The sequence below is a fragment of the Biomphalaria glabrata genome, chromosome 1 (genome assembly GCF_947242115.1).
Source record: "Biomphalaria glabrata chromosome 1, xgBioGlab47.1, whole genome shotgun sequence".
Lineage (NCBI taxonomy): Eukaryota > Metazoa > Mollusca > Gastropoda > Planorbidae > Biomphalaria > Biomphalaria glabrata.
The window spans coordinates 39,819,833-39,840,061 of NC_074711.1; the positions used below are offsets into that span (position 1 = coordinate 39,819,833).

Below are 20,229 nucleotides of genomic sequence, written 5' to 3' on the forward strand. Positions count from 1 at the left end.
ATCTAGGGTAATCCTGTAGATGAGTATCATTATCTCATTTCATATTCGAACTTCAATAAATAGACAAGCCCCTCGATCCCCATCCCCCTTTTTTCCCCATAATTTTTCAGGTTATAAATAGAGTTAGATCTAGAGTCTAGACTCAACTATAAACGTGTATAAAAAATTATTCCAGGAAGTATAAAATTTAGCTTAGGGTTTTATCTATTATATATATAATAAAGGATAGAAGAAAAAAATCACAAAATCTTAGCATTTAACTTCCTTCATTGTCATTCACAAATTAAATAGAAAGACACGTTATTCCAATGAATTAAATTTACAATTTCATCATTTACTTACCAAGTTCTTTAGTATTTAGAATTGATATGACAGTTTGACAAATTCTAAGATTACTTGCGTTATAGCTAAAAAAAAGTTAATGAATTTTGTCTTGACATTGACTTCAGTTAGTCCTTATAGAAAGTTTGCCCATTAGACATGAATATGAATTGGAAGTTGACTGTATTTCTTTTATTTAGTTCATCACTTATCAATGGTAATTTAGCATTTTTGTATATAAGTTAAAACATATTATTCTTTTTTTTTTTAAGTTATTAATGATCAAATTTGTGGATTTAATTAAAGTAGTTAGATGTTTTCATCTGTTAAAATGTTATTTTTTATTCTTTCTTAGGTCTGGATGCATCAACAGACAAGCTTTTTGTATGTTATTACACTGCAACTGGATATTTTCCTGCAACTCAAGTGCCTGCTGATCTATGTAGCCACATCATTTATTCTTATGGGAATGTTAGTCCTGATGGAATCAAGCCAAAGAAATCAGAAGATGTTCAAAATTATAAGTAATTTTTTTTTTTCATTTTTGAGTTCCCCCTCCCTGCCATTAGTCAATTAAATGAAAATTTAAAACAATATTACTTATATGTTCTTAGGTTCATAAGCATCTTAGGGTTAGCTGTGAATAGCAAATAAACAGCCGCAGACCAACTGGTTTGCAGTCATGGAGGATGAGGTGAAGTATTCCAGTGGTTAGAATATTTACTAAAAACATCTCAGAAATCCAGGGAAATGATTGCAAAAAGCGAGTATAGGGCGCTCTAACTCTAAACCGGGCAGATGAAACCCGTTAGCTAGGGATAGCAGCTCATCTAGGAGAGAAAACTCTGAAAATAAACACCTGCTGCCTTGCAGATGATCTTGGATGATCAAAGGCTATGGGAGCACACCCAGAAAGAAAAGCAGGCTGAAGTCGGAGTCAATGGGCCTACTGACGCATAACACATTGACACGCAACCTCATCTATGTTGGAGTTCAGTAACAATTCTAATAGATGTGACGTCCTGCCTGTGGAATCCCGCTGGTGGTTCTTCTATCTCTGTGGAGCCAGGAGCAGGGACAAGAAATTAAATACTATTGGCCAACACTCCAAGACCAAAAGTCTAAAAATCTTACAATGGAACGCAGAGGGCATCCAAAAGAAAAAAGAAGCTCTAAAAATATTTCTGCATGAGAAAGAAATTGATGTAGCTTGCATCCAAGAAACTAATTTGAACAGTAATCTTCATTTCTCCATTAGAGGCTACACCTGCATCAGACAAGATAGAGAAATCAGACCCAAAGGAGGAATCCTCACCCTCATTAAAAATGACATCCCTACCACAGACATAACTATGCCCAACTCCTCAGAATCAGAAATAATGGAAACTAAGCTAATTCTCCCAGATGGAAATATTAAAATCTATTTAACTGATACTTCCCACCAGACAAGGAAATAGAGATTGACCACATACAAATACCTGACCAAGAAGACTGTCTAATCTTAGGAGATATGAATAGTCACTCTCAGAGCTGGGGATACCCAGACCTAAATGCCAGGGGAGAAGAAATTGAAGAATGGCAAGCAGAGAACAGACTTATCTTGCTTAATAAACCTGAGGATAAACCAACTTTTTTCTCAAGAGCCTGGCTAACATCAACCTCCAGATCTAGCCTTTTCAACTGACAACTTATCCAAAAAGTGCACCAGAGAAGTTGCAGACCAGCTAGCCACCAGTGACCACAGACCCATATTGATCAGTATCGATACCTCCTTCAAAATATCAGAAAACTCCACCATCCCCAGATGGAAGTACAAAAAAGCCAACTGGCACCTATTCTCAAAGCTCACAGACCTATACACAACTTCAATAAACTGCAAATCAAATCAGGTTAATAAGTCATTCTCAGCTTTCTCCAAAGCAATCCTCCTAGCAGCTAAGGAATCAATTCCTAGAGGAGCAAGAAAAGATTATATCCCCAACTGGTCTGATCACCTTCAACAACTCCACAATGCGACTATTGAAGCCAGAAACACAGTAGAAAATAACCCTTGTATAGAAAATAACATAAATCTAAAAGCAGCTAACGCAGTTTTCAGGAAAAATTACCTTTCCTCCATGAGGAAAAGTTGGCATGAAAAAAACAGAACAACTAAACGTAGATAGAGATGGCCACAAACTCTGGCGTATAGCCAAATGTCTCAACCAGGAAGAAAACAGAACAACTCCTATAGTAATAGAAAAGGACAACAAACCCCTGAAAGGCCAAGAAGCAGCAAATGAATTCATTAAGTTTTTCCAAAGCGTAGGACAAATACAAATTAATGAAAGTAGAAATAAAGATGTAAACTCAGAAATCCAAGATAAAATTAAAGAAAACAATCCAGCTTACTCCTTGGGAATGACCACTAATCTTAAAATGAAGGAACTAGATGAATCCCTAAAAGTCCCCAAACCAAAACAAGCCGCGGGCCCAGACAAAATATCAAATGACATGCTTCTTCACTTGGGTCCTCAAGCCAAAAGAAAACTGCTACAAATATTCAATGCTAGCTGGAAATCTGGCAGAATTCCAAACATCTGGAAAAAAGCCATTATGATCCCTATACTAAAGCACGGCAAACCAAGAAATGGAGGAAAACTAGAAAAATCCAGTGCAACTGGAGAGCTATCTGACAGTCACAGAGCAGAAAGAGAAGCACTAGCACTAGCTGCTACCATGCTAGCAAATCATCCAAGTTCCCCTCACAGTCAGATTGTCTTTGTAACAGACGTGAAAACAACCCTCCAAAGCTTGCAAAACTCTGATTCCTCTTATATTAAAAACCTCAGAACAGCACTTACAAAGCTCAACAGCGACAGCAAAAAAAACTGTTATTCAATGGATACCAGCTCATATACAACTAGCAGGAAATGACACACTTGCTAAGAGTGGGAGAACAAACTCACAAGTAAACTCTGCACTCTATCCAGAAGAAATGAAGAAATTAATTGTAGATAAAATAAATGAGAAATGGACGAGCTCCCATCCAAATCACAAGAAAGATGACGCTTACTATAAGCTATCCCAACAAGACCAACGTCTAATCTTTCGACTCAGGACCGGACACAACAGAATGCAACAACACATGTACTGGAAGCTCAAAATTGGAACCAGTGAAATCTGCCCATGTGGAGTATCACCAGAAAATGCCGACCACGTCCTCCAAAACTGCTCTCTCTACCAAGAGGCCCGTATAAGACATTGGCCCCAAATCACCCCAATAGAAAGAAAACTATATGGAGAGCTCCCTGATTTGGAAACCACTGTGCAGTTCATCTCATGTATTGGTCTAGTCATATGAACACTCCAACATAACAATGAGAACGATGAAGAAGAAGAAGATAAGCATCTTATGGTCTTATGAAAATTTAAAACAATATTACTTATATGTTCTTAGGTTCATAAGCATCTTATGGTCTTATGAAACTAAGTAGCCTACATATTTATGTAGGCTACATACATAAAAGCATTTTTTTAACAAGATTTATCTGGCAGTTTGTGCTATTTAATAGCTGCAATTAAGAATCAATTTAGTCATCTGTTAATAAGAAAAAAACAAAACAAACTACAATCCATACGTCTTTAATATTTAAGCAATAAACAATATGCAGATCATTCAGGTTTTATTTTCACAGGTCCTGCATAAATAGATGATCAAAGGCAATTGAATTTACTTAATATGTGTGTATTATGTTTTGTCAGGAGCAAGATATAATAGGACTGTTCCTATTGTTAGTTTTATTTCATTCTTTTATTATCTGCTCATAAAGTTTATTTTTTTTAACAAAAAATAAGCTATATTATTTGTACTAACAATGACTACAAGTTACTAGTGATATTCATATCTCAAAAATGTGAAGTGTTTTTAAAATCTGATTTCAAATTAATATGCTTCTATATAATGGTTACCAAACATGAGACATGAGTCAATTTAAAAAAAAAAAAGTAGCAAGAATGGAGTTGAGATGCACAGAAGGATCCTATTATAGTTATCAGATTTAAGGACCATATCACAAATGAAGACATTGAGACAGGGTTACTACAGTGATTGAACCCCACTAAAACTCTATGGCCTTATTACAAGGTCCTTGGGTGGGTCTTGCAAAGTACCAGGAAAAAAGAAGAGCCAGACAGAGAAAGGGATGGGAAGACCATAAAAGAATGGACATGCCTGCCTTTGAAAGAGGTTCAATCCAAAGCAAAAGACAAAGAAGAATGGAGAAAGACAGTGACAAATCTTGTGTGGTGCCCCAATGGTCCAACAGACTAAGGTATAGGTGAAGGTGAAGCAAGAATGTCTTTCTTTTTTTTTTAATTATGTTTTATTCTTTGGTGAGTGTTGCATGGGCTGGTTAGCGCACCCCCCCCCCCCCCCCCCCAAACACTTTTAGAGATAGAGACACCACTGCTTGTGTACAAGTTTAACCATTTTAATGAATTAAGTAGTTATTGAAAATATTTTATAGTAACTCAAAAAGAACTGAAGGTATTTTGAGAAATAATTTTTTTTAGTAAGTTAGATTGTATTGATTCCCAAATAAATTACTTTTGACAGTATATTACTCATTTCTGTTAATTTCATTAAGCTTTAAATATTAAATTAAAAGAATTTTGTTTTATTTCTGATGTCTCTTACAACAGGACAATACTTAACTTGAAACAGACCAATCCAAACTTAAAAGTTCTATTATCTTTGCAATTTGGTTTTGAATCAGTCGTGCGTGCAGGCAGTGACATTATGACAGAGTAAGAAAACTATTACTTTATCTAAGGGATTAATCTTTCTAAGTAATTAGTCTTTCAGTCAAAGTTTATTTATTCATACCTATATTCTCTATTGTAGTACTTTTTAGACAGGCAATATTCACACATTAGCTTAGGTACATAATATTTAAAATTGTGATTCAAAAAATGTTTTTATTCTTTTCTTTAAAGCTTTACTAAGAAAGCTGTAGTGTTTCTGCAGAACTATGGTTTTGATGGTGTAGATTTAGACTGGGAGTTTCCTAAAGCAAGTGATAAAGAAAACTATCAACAATTTATAAAGGTATTATTACTATTATGAGTTGGTTAAATACTTAATCGCTGAAGCCAGGGTCTAAAGTTAAGTCAGTAAGGAGGATTAGTTGTTCATCACAGTGGATTTTAGTGGCATAGATAGGGGTTTAAAGGACCCAGGGGGCTTGACCTTTTTATAGGCCCCTGCATTTTGACAAAATGGCATGAGATAATGTAGGTAAGTCTAAATTCTAATTGGTACAGTATATAAGTAAAATCAACAAAAAATAATCCTTAAGACTCTTTTAATGAATAGTACCATTGTTTATTGGTGAGATAATGCACAAGTGGCAAATCTCAATTGATTTTGCCTCAAGTTATGATTTCAGTGCATCATCTAGATCAATGCTGTGTATTACTTTTTTACTCCACGTGTTAATAAGATTACATGGCAGTGGCATAATATTTAATGTAAAAAAATTAGGGCATTCATTTAGGGGCCCACCTCAAGTGGGGGCTTGGGGGGGACTTTTAAATTTGGACCCCTGTCCCCCCACTATAGCTACGCCACTGGTGGACTTACATCTCCTTTCCCAAAAATATTGTGTATGCTATCCTTTCATAAAATTTACTTGTTATTGAGCCTTCAAAGCTTGAGAAAGTAATTTATTTGACTTTTCCTCTCTCTCTCTCATAAAAAAAAATGCACAATGTCTTTTCATGGATACAAATTGTTTAATTAACTACACAAATGGAGGCACGGTGGCTGAGCAGTAAAGTGCTTGGCTTCTGAACTGGAGTTGGGGAAAAGTAAAGGCAGTTGGTTGTTGTGCTGGCCACATGACACCCTCATTAACCATAGGCCACAGAAACAGATGACCTTTGCATCATCTGCCCTATAGACCACACAATAGGTCTGAAAGGGGAAAATTTTCTTTAAACATAAATGATTCTGGATTAAATACTGATAATCTCATCTCATCTCATTAGTTACAAACATTTCTTCTGCCTTAAAAACTGCACAAGACAATAATTTAAACTTCATTATGATTAAAACTTCATTATAATTAAAACTTCATTTTATTAACTTTATGATATTAACTACCAGCACTTTTTGAATTTCTAACATGAATCATCCATCCTAAGAAATCTCATGAGCCTCACAAAGTGAATACAATTTCAAAATGAATTACTGTTCAATATTAGTACACTATTGTTAATGATACAATGTTATATTAATTATAATTGATAAAATGATGTCTCCTTAATTCTACACACAGTGATTTACCCTTGTTTTGACTGTAAAGTGATCCATTATGTTCCAAAAAAAAATTGCTGAAACTATATTATCTTATCTCTAAATGGTAACTCCTTGGCCTACTAAAAATTGAACAAATGGCCAATGATACTGTTGTCTGTATGTATAAGGCTTAAAAAAGTTAGAGTAAATTTAGTGTGTAGTACATAAGTGCTTACAATTTCTTAAGATATGAAGGGAAAAACAAACTTTAGATATTCAATTCAGAGGTAGCCAAAGTAAACATGCTGTTGTCAATGCTGTTGTCAATGGCATCCAAATCATCCATAAAACTGTTGCATGATCATCAAGTTGATTAATGTCATGTACTTGATATTTTTATTTCATTGGTAATCTAAATCTCTTTTAAGAAATGCTTACAACTCAGTATTGTATTTTTCAAATAGGTATTTTCATGGGCCACCAACAAATATGCATGTTCTCCATTCTGTATTGGTGAATGTAAATTGGAAACTTAATCTTTGTCAGTGTAGACTTAAGTTGGCATGACTCCTTTTCATTCTTTAAATACATGTGGTATAAATTGAACAGCACTTACCATTGATACTTTTGTTAAACTTTAGATATTCAAGTCAGAGGTTGCCAAAGTAAACATGCTGTTGTCGATGGCATTGCCTAACAGCCCATTTTATTTTAAAGGTTTTGATGCTAATACTTTGACAAGGTAATTAACCTTCAAAATTAATTATTTAAATAATTTTAAAAGAAATGTCCATACATTGGAAAACTATAACTGGATATTCTTTTTTTTTTGTTGTTTTTTTTTTAAATTTTTGTCTCTTGTATTAAATGATCATGTTTAAGGTGTCTATATTATTATAACATGGATTTAAGTCATCTCAATTTCATTCTTTCCATAATCTTGACATATTCTCATACATCCCTTTTGCTTCATCATTCCATATTGACTTAAACCAGAGAATTATGTTTTGTACCTCTATTTACATGAACATAAATACCTTTTTTTTCCAAATGAAATGCAATACAAATATAAATTAGGAAAAATTATCAAACATTTTCTAAAGATTCAAATATTAGTTAATGTCATAATTAATTAAATGTTCCAAAACTTGAGTAAATTTTTAAAAGATTATTAAACATAATATTTAAAAATCCTTTTTTTTTAAAAATCAAAGCTTAGCTAAAGGGGAAGAACTCCGCCCTTAAAACTATATCCATCAATATTGTACAAGTCATTTCCCTTATTTAAAATCATACTAAATAATTATTTACCAATTGTTTTTTTTTTAATTGATTTATGTTTTGTTAGGTACAATAAATAATTGTTCTGAGAATGTTTGAGGGAGAAATAGCGTTACCAATTATTTAATGTGACTAAACCCAACATATTACTGAGGGATTAGTTTCCCTTGTTTGTATCAAACAAAATAATTAATTACCAGTAATTAATCGACTATTTTGTTACTTTTTAAAAATGGATTCATGTCTTGTCTATGCCAATGAATAATTGTGCGAAGTTTGAACTTTTTTGAGAAAGGGTGTGGGAGAAATAACATGTACACACTTTTTACCAAAAAAATTATAAAATATATCACAATGCACTATGTGAAATGATTGATTTTCTTTATTTTATTCCAATTCATTATTTAGATTTCATTAAATTATAGTTTAAATGCCATTTCTCTTTCTTCTTTTATTAAAAATTATCTAGCTATGTAGACTTTATGACAGCCATGACTTATGATCTGCATATGTTTAAAAGAAACATAGACAATTCTACAGGATACAACAGCCCATTGTTCACTCCCAAAGGAGATGGAAAGTATTATTCCACTGTAAGCAACATTATTTTAGAATTTAGATTACTTTTTTGTTAATCCATATAATGATTTAGACTCCTTATATGCAAGCTTTAAACAAAATAATAGTATACATTATATGTATCTAACAACTTGAAGCTTCTCCAGGAACCTTTGAATGTGAGACTTTGTGATAAAAAAGGTACATAGGGAGAACGGGCCACGTTGTGAAAAAAGAGCTACCGTTCTTCCCAACACAAAACCCTGATAACATCCATTTTCCCCCAAACAAACACAACAATTAAAAAACTAAAAGATTCAGAAAAAATTAACCCAACACCAACAACTCATACTGGGAAAGTAAGTATCCCCCACACTAATTTAGGTGGAAAGATAAAGCAACATGATCCCCAAATTTCCAAATCTGATACTAAAACTTTCAAAGTCCTTCAATGTAACGTCCGAGGACTTATTCCAAAGACACTTGAAATAACTAACCTGCTCCACAAAGAGTGTGTGGATGTTGCCTTACTTCAAGAAAGTCTGATAGGTGAAAAAAGAAGTGTCTCAATACCCGGGTACTCTGTTATAAAATATTTAATTGGGGCTGAAATGACCGGGGATGAAGTGACTGGGGAATGAAGTGACCAGGGGATGAAATGACTGGGGATGAAGTGACCGGGGATGAAATGACCGGTCACCATCATGACCAGATCTTTCTTTAGTCTCTGCTAACTTGGAATCTGTCATAACTTATCAAGTACTAGGCGATATTGGTAGTGACCACCTTCCAATATTACTGACTGCCACTCTTTCTAAAATGAACACCAAGACCACTAAAGAACCACGAAAGCTATATGGTGCTATAGTAAGGCTAATTGGAAAGGATACAAGACAGCTGTCGACAATGCCCTTGAAAAAAATCCATGTAGAGTCTAGCTCTGTCGACCTTATGTACCGTCAAATAACAACAGCTATCCTGGGCATGGCTAAAAAGTTTATTCCTCGAACTTACCCTTGTAAAAAATTCAAAAACTTTTGGATGGCTGAAATCAACAAACTTGTTATGGCTCGGAGAAGGGCATACAAAAAGGTCCAAAAGAACCCAAACAATCCAACACTCAGGCAGAAATACAACAGACTCAGCCTACTAGTCAAAACGTCTGTTAACAAGGAAAAACGAGAACGTTGGACCAACACCTGTGCAAGGTTAAACCTAAGCGATAGCTCTATGGCTTGGAGTCTTCTGAGAAATCTCGAAAATGCTGGGCGTATGAAAACAGCAACCCAATTATCTTCACCCAGTGGGGTAACCATTTCATCAATCGAACAAATATTTTGCTAAGATCAACAAGGCTGCCAAGAAGTCCCCAATGTCCAAAGCCATTGATAAAGCTCGCAAAGCTGATGAAAAAAGGACCGAAAGGAACCACAGACCGAAAGTGCTGAGGGAATGATTAACTCCCCCTTCTTGATAGGTGAGCTTAATGCTGCCTTAAGGAAAAGCCAGCTTAAAAAGGCTCCCGGGCCAGATGGTATCACCCCCGAAATGCTTAAGTATGTAGGAAGGGCAGTGCTCTTGGCATTCGTAAATAGAACCTGGGCAGATGGTGGCCTGGAAACGTGCCACCATTATTCCTATACCAAAAAAGGGAAAAGATGCTTCCACTGCTGAGGGCTACAGGCCCATCTCACTCACATCTTGTGTGGGAAAGATGGCTGAAAAAATGGTAAATGAGCGTCTGGTTTGGTACCTTGAGAGTACCCGTCTTATAGCTCCAGAACAGGCTGGTTTCAGGGCTGGAATGTCTGCTATAGACCAAGTCAACATCTTTGTGCAGAGCGTAGCAGATGGATTCCAAAGGACCGAAAGCACATACGCAGTCTTCATTGACTTAAAACAGGCATATGATAAAGTATGGCGGCCTGGTTTGCTTCATAAGATAAGAGCCGTGGGGGTGCGGGGACGGATATATTACTGGATTAGAGACTTCCTACAAGAGCGTACAATAAGAACAAGGATGTACTGAGAAGTCTCAGGGGAAATGACCCTCGAGCACGGCCTCCCCCAGGGCTCCGTCCTGTCATGCTCCCTTTTCACTGCCTTCATAAATGACCTACCGGCTCAGCTAAAATGCCAAAAGCTGCTATATGCTGATGATATTGTCCTTTGGAAATCCGGAAGGAGCGCAACCTCTATACAAAAAGTGTTACAAGAAGATCTCCATACGCTCTGCTCATACACACAAAAATGGAGGCTAGAAATAAACACCTCCAAGATGGTCTATTCTCTGTTCACGCTCGGGACTGGCATTCTCGGGCAACCTTTCCGGCTCTCCCTCAACGGAGTGGCTCTCAGCATGGAAAAGCTACCCAAGTACCTTGGTGTAACTTTAGATCACAAACTAAAAATGTGTGAGCACATCCAGGATGTTGTAAGAAAGGCCTCAGGGAAACTTTGCATTGTGCGGAAACTGGCATCCACGAAGTGGGGAGCCCGAGCAGACATGCTCCGATCCCTGTATTTAAGAGCAGTCCGATCACAGCTAGACTACAGCCTACCTGTGCAAATTTATGGCTCTAGGACTGCTCTTGAACAACTTGATAAAATACAGTCCCAAGCACTAAGATTTGTCTGTGGAACCTTTAGGACAAGTCCAGTAAATGCGGCTGAAATAATGGCTAATATAAGTCCACTAAACCTTAGGAGGGAAAGGTCAGTACTGACCTGCTATGAGCGGTATAAAAGGCTGGATGAATACCTCCCAGCTAGAAAACTAGTGGATGGTTGGAGATGCAGAAGACGTATCCAGATGGAGTCTTTTATGCATCATGCCACTAGACTATCTGATGAAGCTGGCCTCTCCACCAACCGACAAAACATTCAACGCTTTCATCCCATTCCCCTTGGTGTCGTCCAACGACCCCAGACATACGTTTGAAATTAGTAGACCCTAATGCCACTAAGCAAAGTCGTTCATCTAGCGACCTTCAAATCCTAACTCTGGAGACCATTAATACCTTCAATCCCAGTGCTATTTTTGCATACACTGATGGGTCGGCATCAATAGATTCTGGAAGAGCAGGCTATGGAGCCTACATTGACTTTCTTGGCTCTTACACAGTCAAAATCTTTGGACCATGTGGTAGTGTTTGCAGTTTTGATGCGGAGACCATGGCAGTCTGTGAAGTCTTAAAAGTCATTGACTCTCAACTTGGCGAGGGACATTTGAGGGCAACACAGATTGTTGTGGTCACTGACTCAAAATCTGTACTACAGGCTTTGCAAAGCCCCGGACCATGGCCCCCCAATATCAACACTGTCATCATGGCTTCACATAACATTAAACAACGCTATGGCACCCCTGTAATAATGCAGTGGGTACCGAGTCACAACTGCAGACTCTTTGGCCCACCAGGGAGGGCAAATTCCACCCACTGAACAGACTGCAAGCTTTCATCAAGCCATGGCTATAATACAAAAAACAGAAATGGAAAAGTGGTTTGAGTGCTGGGACAAGTCCCAAAAAGCATGTAGAGTCTTGGAGCGCATGAGGCGCCCTGACCGCACTTCCCCGTGGTGGAGGCTGTCCAGGCCTGAGCAAGCTATTATAGCACAGTGCAGGACAGGCCACTGTCCTGTTGGCTCATATTTCTCGTGGCTATGGCCAAATTTTGATTCACGGTGCCCTCACTGCGGGGAAGAAGAGGAAACCATGCCTCATATTTTGTTTGACTGCCCCAGACTTGCTGATCTCCGTCTCGACAGGTCTGGGAAACCCAAAATTCTCGACCTGTATGGCGACATTTATGCACTACGCAAGGCAGCAGGGTTTCTGTCCAGGGCTTTTGCAAGAGAGGATTTGAGCCTCTCAAGCCCTCACTCTAATGGAGTTTGATGATGATGATGATGATAAAAATTAAAAGGTTATTACAATTTTCTAACTTAGATGATATACAAACAGGTGGTGGTGTTTTTTCTTTCTTTTTTTATGTAGAAAGTACACATTTTGTAAATAAATAGTTAAAATCTAAATATTGTCTACAAAAGATTAAGAAATCTAGAAATCCTTAGTAAATAGGCCCTATAAAAGGGACAAGGGCAGTAACCATTTTAGCATTTCCACTAGACTGCCCACACCTTTCTTTATCATGAACTAAAAGAATAGTAAAAGTAGTACTGGCAATTTTTTTCTTGTTTATAAATTTTTAGCCCTGTTTCATTAGTTGAATGTCAACACATTAGAAAATTCTTGGCATGTGAAGTTTTATAAAATTAAACTCCACCAACATTACAATCATATTCTTCAAATCTTTGTTTCTTTTTTTTTTTTATTTCCAGAGTGCTGTTATTAATTTTTATCTGACTCAGAATATAACTGCAAGCAAACTTTTAGTTGGTATACCTACCTTTGGTCGATCATGGACATTGGCTGATCCATCAAAACATGATTTGCATTCTCCTGCTGTAGATAAGGGTAGTCCAGGACCATACAGACATTTTCGGGGTGTATATCTCTATCCTGATGTATGTTGTTGGTTTGTATTTTTGTTTTTAGGAGAGAGAAATTTACTTTTATGTTGTTTGTTTTGTAAGTGTTTGAATGCTAATTTTATTTATCTTTAGTAAACTAATTTTTTTTTATGTTAGGAGAATTTACTTTTCTATACTGCAATACGTCTTTACTAATGTGAATAAAAATTAAACATAGAAATACAATCAAAATCACATATATGCCTAATATATATATATTACTCATAGTATCACAAATTTATTTTTATTGGTGGTTTGTTTTTTCACTATAATTATCAGTAAAAGTAGAGTACCTCTTTTAGAGGTTGTGAGTAGAGTAGATGACATAAAGATCTTATGTTTCTATGGCTAGTGGTTAACAAGGGCATCATGTGGCCACTTTTTACTTTCCTCAACTAATATCAGATAAACATTAGAGTTGGGTGGACTCAGGAGCATCCTAGATTATCAGTATAATGGGGAAAAAAAATAATATTTAACTGCCATGTGATTGTTGTATTAAACTATTGGTAGATTTTGTTTTTTAAATTCTAGCCTGTTTATTTTTTTTTCTATTAGGCTTGTGTGGCAAAAACTCAGGGTGCTACTACTGTTGCTGATGATGTTAATGTTGCTGCCTACTTGTATTTTAATACTACTTGGGTATCTTATGACAATATATGGACAATACAACAGAAGGTACATTTTATATAGATTGTTTCTTAAACTCAACCTTATGATTTTAATAACCCCATGTACTTTTGACTTTTTTTTTTAGAATGACCAAAAGTAAATATAACTTAAATTACAATATGGAGGTTTGGTGGCTGATTGGTAAAGCGTTTGGCTTCTGAACCAGAGGTTCAAATTCTGGTGAAGACTGGAATTTTAAATTTTGGGATCATTAGAGTACCTCTGAGTCCACCCAGCTCTAATGTGTGCCTGACATTAGTTGAAGAAAAATAAATGTGGTCAGTTGTTGTGCTGGCCATATGACACCCATGTTAACCTTGGGCCACAGAAACAGATGACCTTTACATCATCTGCCTTACAGATCACAAGGTCTAAAAAGGAACTTTACTTATTACAATATAGACAAATTCAACTTGAGATGAAATGAAATAAATGTAGCAGACTTTAGTAATAATATACAAAAACATGTCCCTACACTCTGGCATCCTAGAGTTGTCTCTCATTCTTAACATAGATTATGACAGAGCCACGTTTATCTTGCATCATTCTACTAGACTAACAATTAATGCCCCCTTTCTTCTTCCCTTAGGAAATACACACACACTCCATAACAATACTATTCAAAGATTTTCTTATTACTGTACATTATAGTCTTCAAACAGATTTTATCATTACTGTACATTAAAGTCTTCAACAATGATGTTGATACTTTGTCCATCTACTGCATGAGAACTGCAATATTTATTAGAGTTTGTTTTTAATTCTGAAATCTAAACATATGCAAAAGTAAGACATTTTGTGTACTGTGGGTAAGTGCAGGGTACGTTACAGCTACTGATTCAAATTCTGTGATGTTAGTATTATAGTCTAAGGAGCTGATTAGCTGTTGTATGCTCTTGATATAACATCACATCCAGGTCTATCAGTGATTAGAAACCACAGGAGTGTGTAATATGACAATGAGATAACAAAAAAAAAAAATTTACTATCACTGGAAAAAAAAACAACAACTAGACTTTTCTCCTCCAAACTCATGAGCCGCTTAGCCCTTGAGTACTCCTGACACAGAACTTAAACATCACATCCAGGTCTATGAATGATTTGAAAACACAGGGGGAAATTATATTGTCATTAATATAAACACAAATTTTTTTTTATATCACTGCCAAAAAAAATAGACTGCTACTAAAATCTATCCATGGGTCAGGCCACTTACCCCACCAACACTGGGCAGTAACTCCTCATCCTAATATTAAAAAAAACAGATTTCCCGCGGCCTCCTGTCAATTTAACAGGAGGTCCTGGAAATCTCCTGAAATTGCAAAATATACGAAAAAGTCCTGGAAATATCCGGAAATTATTTAAATCTCTTGAAAACTCATACAAATATCCTGAAATATATAGATGAAAATTGTCATTTTGGGGTGTCATTCCATATGTAAAAAAACACCAATCCTACGTGCGATAAAAAACAAACAAACAAACAAAACGGCATTATGCAATACCCGCAATTGTGGAATCTAATGAAAGAAGCTTCTCACGCCTCAAACTAATAAAAAATTACTTGAGATCAAATCAACAATTTTCATAGATAGATTAAAACATTTGGTAATTCTTGCTATTGAGCATGATCTACGTAGGAAATAGAATTTTTATGATGTACTGTATGACTTCGATACACGCAAGGCTCGTAAAGTAATTCTGTATGTTGTAAAGAAGGAATAAAATGCAAAGACGAATTTATTTTCTAATACAAACTTGATTTTCACTTATTATCCGTATCCCTACCCAAACATGGCCCCGCGAAATCCGTTTCGCATAGGGCTCTTCTATGTCCAGTCCTGCTATTTAGTGACGGATGAATACTACTTCCTACCCGCCCCTCTTTTTTTTTTTCGCCTCTTAAATGACCTAGGATAACTCCCTCCGTCCGAGTTGCAAAAATAAAAGAGTGATCTTTCCATGGTGTCGCCTCGATAGTTACTACAGAGTAGGTTACTCCCCCCCCCCCCCACACACACACACATTTTTAACGTGACCTAGAAATAAAAAAAATAGAGTGATATTTCTTGGTTACAACGGTCCGGCCCTGCTATTTTGTGAACACGTGTTCTCCCCCACCCCATCTTGTTTTCTCGTGGACTATCTGCAGAAATAAGAGAGTGATCTTTCCTTTATTTCTTGTTTAAACTGTTGAGGGAGGAGGAGAATTATATATATAGATTTTTACATTAAATTATAATGCTTTATGTCTCAGGTAGCATGGATGAAATCCCAGAATTTAGGAGGTGTTGGAGTTTGGGCATTACATTTGGATGACAACAGTCAAGTTTGTGGTCAGGGATTTCTACCACTACTGAGTACCATAAAGTCTAATTTGTAATGTGTATTAATGTGTCTCAGCCAAATCTAATTAGCTACACACATTTTAGGTCAAACTGATACATTTGTAATTCAGAATATATCACCATGTCTTTTGTTTTTACAAAGCTTATATCAACTCATTCTCTCTGTCTGGTAAAAGGTTTGCACACATTATTTTTCGTACACCCAATCTCAGATCAAGCTTAAATTTTGCAAAATTATTTATTTTACCTGACAACACAAGAATCAGTTTTAAAAAATTAACTATTGGTAATTAATTATTTTGTTTAGTATCTCCAACAAGGGAAAGAAATTATACTTGACTAAAGTGGTGGTATAAGCTGAAGTAGTTTTCTTTAAAGGTAGCCGCTCAAAATTGAAATAGACAATATGACTATACAAACTTCTCTAGTCATAAGTACCTCACTAGCACATCGGCCTGAGGTGGTGTGAGCCACAAATTCAAATTCAGAACATTTCTTTTTTTTTTTTTTGTAAATGCTTTAGAAAATCTGTTATGTTAAAATCCACCCAGATATCCTTTTCTTTTTTTCTTCTCCCCAACCCCTCTTCCCATTTTCCCAACTGGTCCAGATAAGTGATAGGATCATAGTGTATTGAGAAAACTTAAAGCATGAAATAGCGCTAAACTAAAACAGTTGATAAAAATATTATTAATCTGGCAGATTTACTGTTTTTGTTCTAGATCTATTACAAATTTAATTACATGACTGATCCAAACTAATTGATACAATTACACTTCATATAAACTTTGTTTTTTTATTTTTAAAAAGTATTTTTTAGGTTTTTCTTGTTTACAATGTCTGTTTAGGGGTTGTAACAGATACAATTCTTATTATTATCTATGAACATATTTTAAAAAAAGTTTATTTGCTAGATAATATTACATTCAGTGAAACCTCAATTTCACACTTAAGTTCCCATATACTTACCTTATTTATTTTAGTTTTTTTTAAAAATAACATATCTATGTTATTATTTTTATCCACCTTTATTCAATTGGAACAACAAGTATTTTTTTCCAAATCTCACATGGAATTAAAAAAAAGGGTTATTTAATTCAAGTTAGCAATATTTTTCCTTTATTGTTGAACATGTGAATATTTTCTCTTCTTTGCGTGCTTATGCTTGTCATAAACAGAAAAAAATTCTCATTCAGTAAGTGCAATTTACACTAACATGTATCTGTTGTGATATTTTCAGCATCTGTCAATTTGTCCATTAGTCATGTTTAGATATCAAAAACTAAAATTATTATTATCTAATTATTATCTAATTTCATCCAAATTTGTAGCATGCTCTTTATTCGATCTTCTGAAAGCAAATTCTGTTTTTTTAATTAAATATACAAACCATTTTTTATTCAGAAATAGGCCTACACCAATTTAATAAAAATAATACTTAAAAAAGACATATATTAAATGATAGACATGTAGACCAAAAGAGAAAACTATAATGCTTATTAACATTACAAATATAATTTTCTTAATTGTCAAAATAATAGTACAAAAATTAAATAATAATACTTATTTCTTTGTTTTCTGGTGTGCTATACTAATTGTTTACCAAAAATGTTTGTTTTTTTTGCTTTAAAAAACTGAAAAGTACATTTTATACACATATTTATATAAATTTACTTGGCAAAGATTTTTGCTAATGTATAATAATCACATGTTCACTCTGTACTAGTGTTGTCATCCATTAGCCCACTCTTTGTTTACATATCAGAAATCATGCAGTGCTTACAGAAAATCATGCATTTTGAAAACAGACAGGCAGACCTTGTGGATTTTGTTTGACTTTGTTTAACCCAGCTAAGCTCTTTATATTAATAATTACTTCTAAAATAGATCAATATTTACATATTCATCAGTAAAAATAAGCAAAAGCGCTGTTGTAATCAAATTTCTAATTCTATTCATGGTACTAAAAATACCAAAACCTTCGTTTTTATATGAGGTCACCTATGATTTTTGTGTCAAATTACAAACCAGATTTGTTGTATTGTTTTTACATAATTGCTTGAATTTTTTTAAAATTTCATATCAACTCACGCCATATGTCTGATACAAATTTTGAACACTTCCCATTTTCAGAGGAAATTGAAACAATTGATTAATTATTTGTTGTCAAAGACAACACATGAATAAATAAAAAAATTAACCAAATAGTTAAATAAATAGTGATAATTAATAAATTTTATTTGATATTGAAAAAGGGGAAATAATTCTTACAGTATTGACAGATTTATAAAATGAATGTATGGTTCAGTTGTTGTTTTTTTTAATAACTTACTGCCACAAAAGCCAAAGAGTTAAATTAAGTCTAAATACGTTTAAGTCATTTCATGCTTAACTGAACAAGGCATACCTGCTTAATCTCCTTGGCACATGTACTATGAATGGTAAATCTGTTTCAATCTGTCACATTCTGATAGAGCCAAAAAGTATAATTAACCATGTGTTCTTAACAGTGATATTTAAACATTGTCCACCTGGACTTGTTGACATTACTTCTAGATATCATAAATGTCCAAAACTAGCAAAAAAAATTTTTAAAGCTTCTGTTCAACTTAGAAACATAATCTCTTGCATTTTTTTAAATTTTAAATAAAATATTTAAAATTAACTATTTTATTCTGTCTATTTTTAGTAATGTTGACACCAAAGTTGACAAATAAAGAATATACATTTTTTGTCTAATGATTTTTTTCTAAACTTACAAGGTGTCTTAATATACAAAATTGTTTCAGCTTTTCACAATGATTTTTATAAATTTATTTTACAAAATATGTGAATTTATTCAAGTGGATTTTTTTCCCTAAAAAAAGTCTTTTGACAAATTGATATATTTTTTTAAACTAAGTGCTTTTTTAATGAATGAAAGATCACATTCTTTTTGATATTTTTGGTATTAATCTAATTGTTAATTTTTGTTTTACATAATTTTCAGTAATTGTTACTTTGTTTAAATACTGATATTTTATTTTTTATGTCATTCATTCTAGTTGTACATTAATTATGATGATTTGCTTATTACAGAATCTACTGCACCATTTTAAGAGTTGTACTAAAATGCTCTTAAAGCACATTCCTGTTAAAATGATTTCACTTCATCAAAAGCTAATAATAAAACACACTAAATGTAAAACTGGCTTTTTCTATTAATTTCGTGCTTTTGTGTCTTTTTTTTTTCAGGCTTTTTTTTTCATTTATCATATTTTTTTTCCTGGAATGCTTCAAATTTGTTATTGAGGGATAATTTCAAATCCTGCTAATGTATTTCAGTATTTGGACAAAGTATTAGGTGATATATAAATTTAGGAGGAAATCAACTGCACAGGACCTAGTGCTGGTTAAGGGCTACTAGACACCTAAATACCCATTGTAGACATGAAAGGAAAAAGTTAGCACACATACTTATCAATTACCAACGTTCCTTCAAGTCATCCATTTCAATTAGAGAAATATGCTAAGTCATTGGCTTTATAGGCTGATTCAAGCAACCCCTTCCATGCTCTAATGGCACTTGGGAAGTATATAGAAGCAATATACGAATTTGTCCCAGCATATGAAATTAGAAATGTGGGTTTATTTTTGTATCTTTCTGCGTAGGTCTATTTGATTAAGTCTTGTTTTTGTATTTGTAAGTTCAGTGTTTTATGTTCTCACGGTTATATTATATTTTATTATTATATTTTATTGTTTTGTTTCATTGAGCTTATATTTTAGTTTAGTGGTTCCAAACCATAGACAATATTCTATTATAATAGGCCTAGTCCATAATATGCGCTAAACATAGAGAAAAAAAAGTAAATTAAAAAAAAAACAACAGGCTAATGCCATGCAACAATCTAGGCATTATTTGATGAAACTATTAGTCTTTAAAATTACTAGATCTACACAGTGGCGTAGCTGGGGGGGGGGGAGAATTTGAAAATCCCCCGGCCCCCACTTGCGGGGGGGGGGCACAAAGAGGTCACGTCCCCCTGGCCCCCAGATGTATGGAAAATTCCTAGCTACGCCCCTGGATCTACTTAGAGTTAGTGAAGTAGGGAAGCGAGGTCGAGAGTGAGAGGCTAAGTGCGCTTAAACTTGGCTTGGTTTGGCTACCTATGTATGGGGCTCGAGGTTCGACACCCAACTCGGGCAGAGTTGTTTACTGAGTGCCTGAAAGCAGCTATAAGCATGAAAGTAGCG

General features: G+C 34.7%; 1 protein-coding gene across 1 annotated transcript; it reads left to right on the plus strand.

Moving 5' to 3' along the window:
* Window positions 1-175: 175 nt before the first annotated feature.
* Window positions 176-19,180, plus strand: LOC106064418 (chitinase-like protein 4). Its single transcript, XM_013222975.2, has 9 exons — window positions 176-538; window positions 677-845; window positions 5,005-5,109; window positions 5,299-5,410; window positions 7,243-7,343; window positions 8,352-8,475; window positions 12,782-12,967; window positions 13,532-13,651; window positions 15,903-19,180. Exons 1-9 carry the CDS (start codon window positions 481-483, stop codon window positions 16,026-16,028), a joined length of 1,101 nt encoding a protein of 366 aa, XP_013078429.2. The 5' UTR covers window positions 176-480; the 3' UTR covers window positions 16,029-19,180.
* Window positions 19,181-20,229: the final 1,049 nt, after the last annotated feature.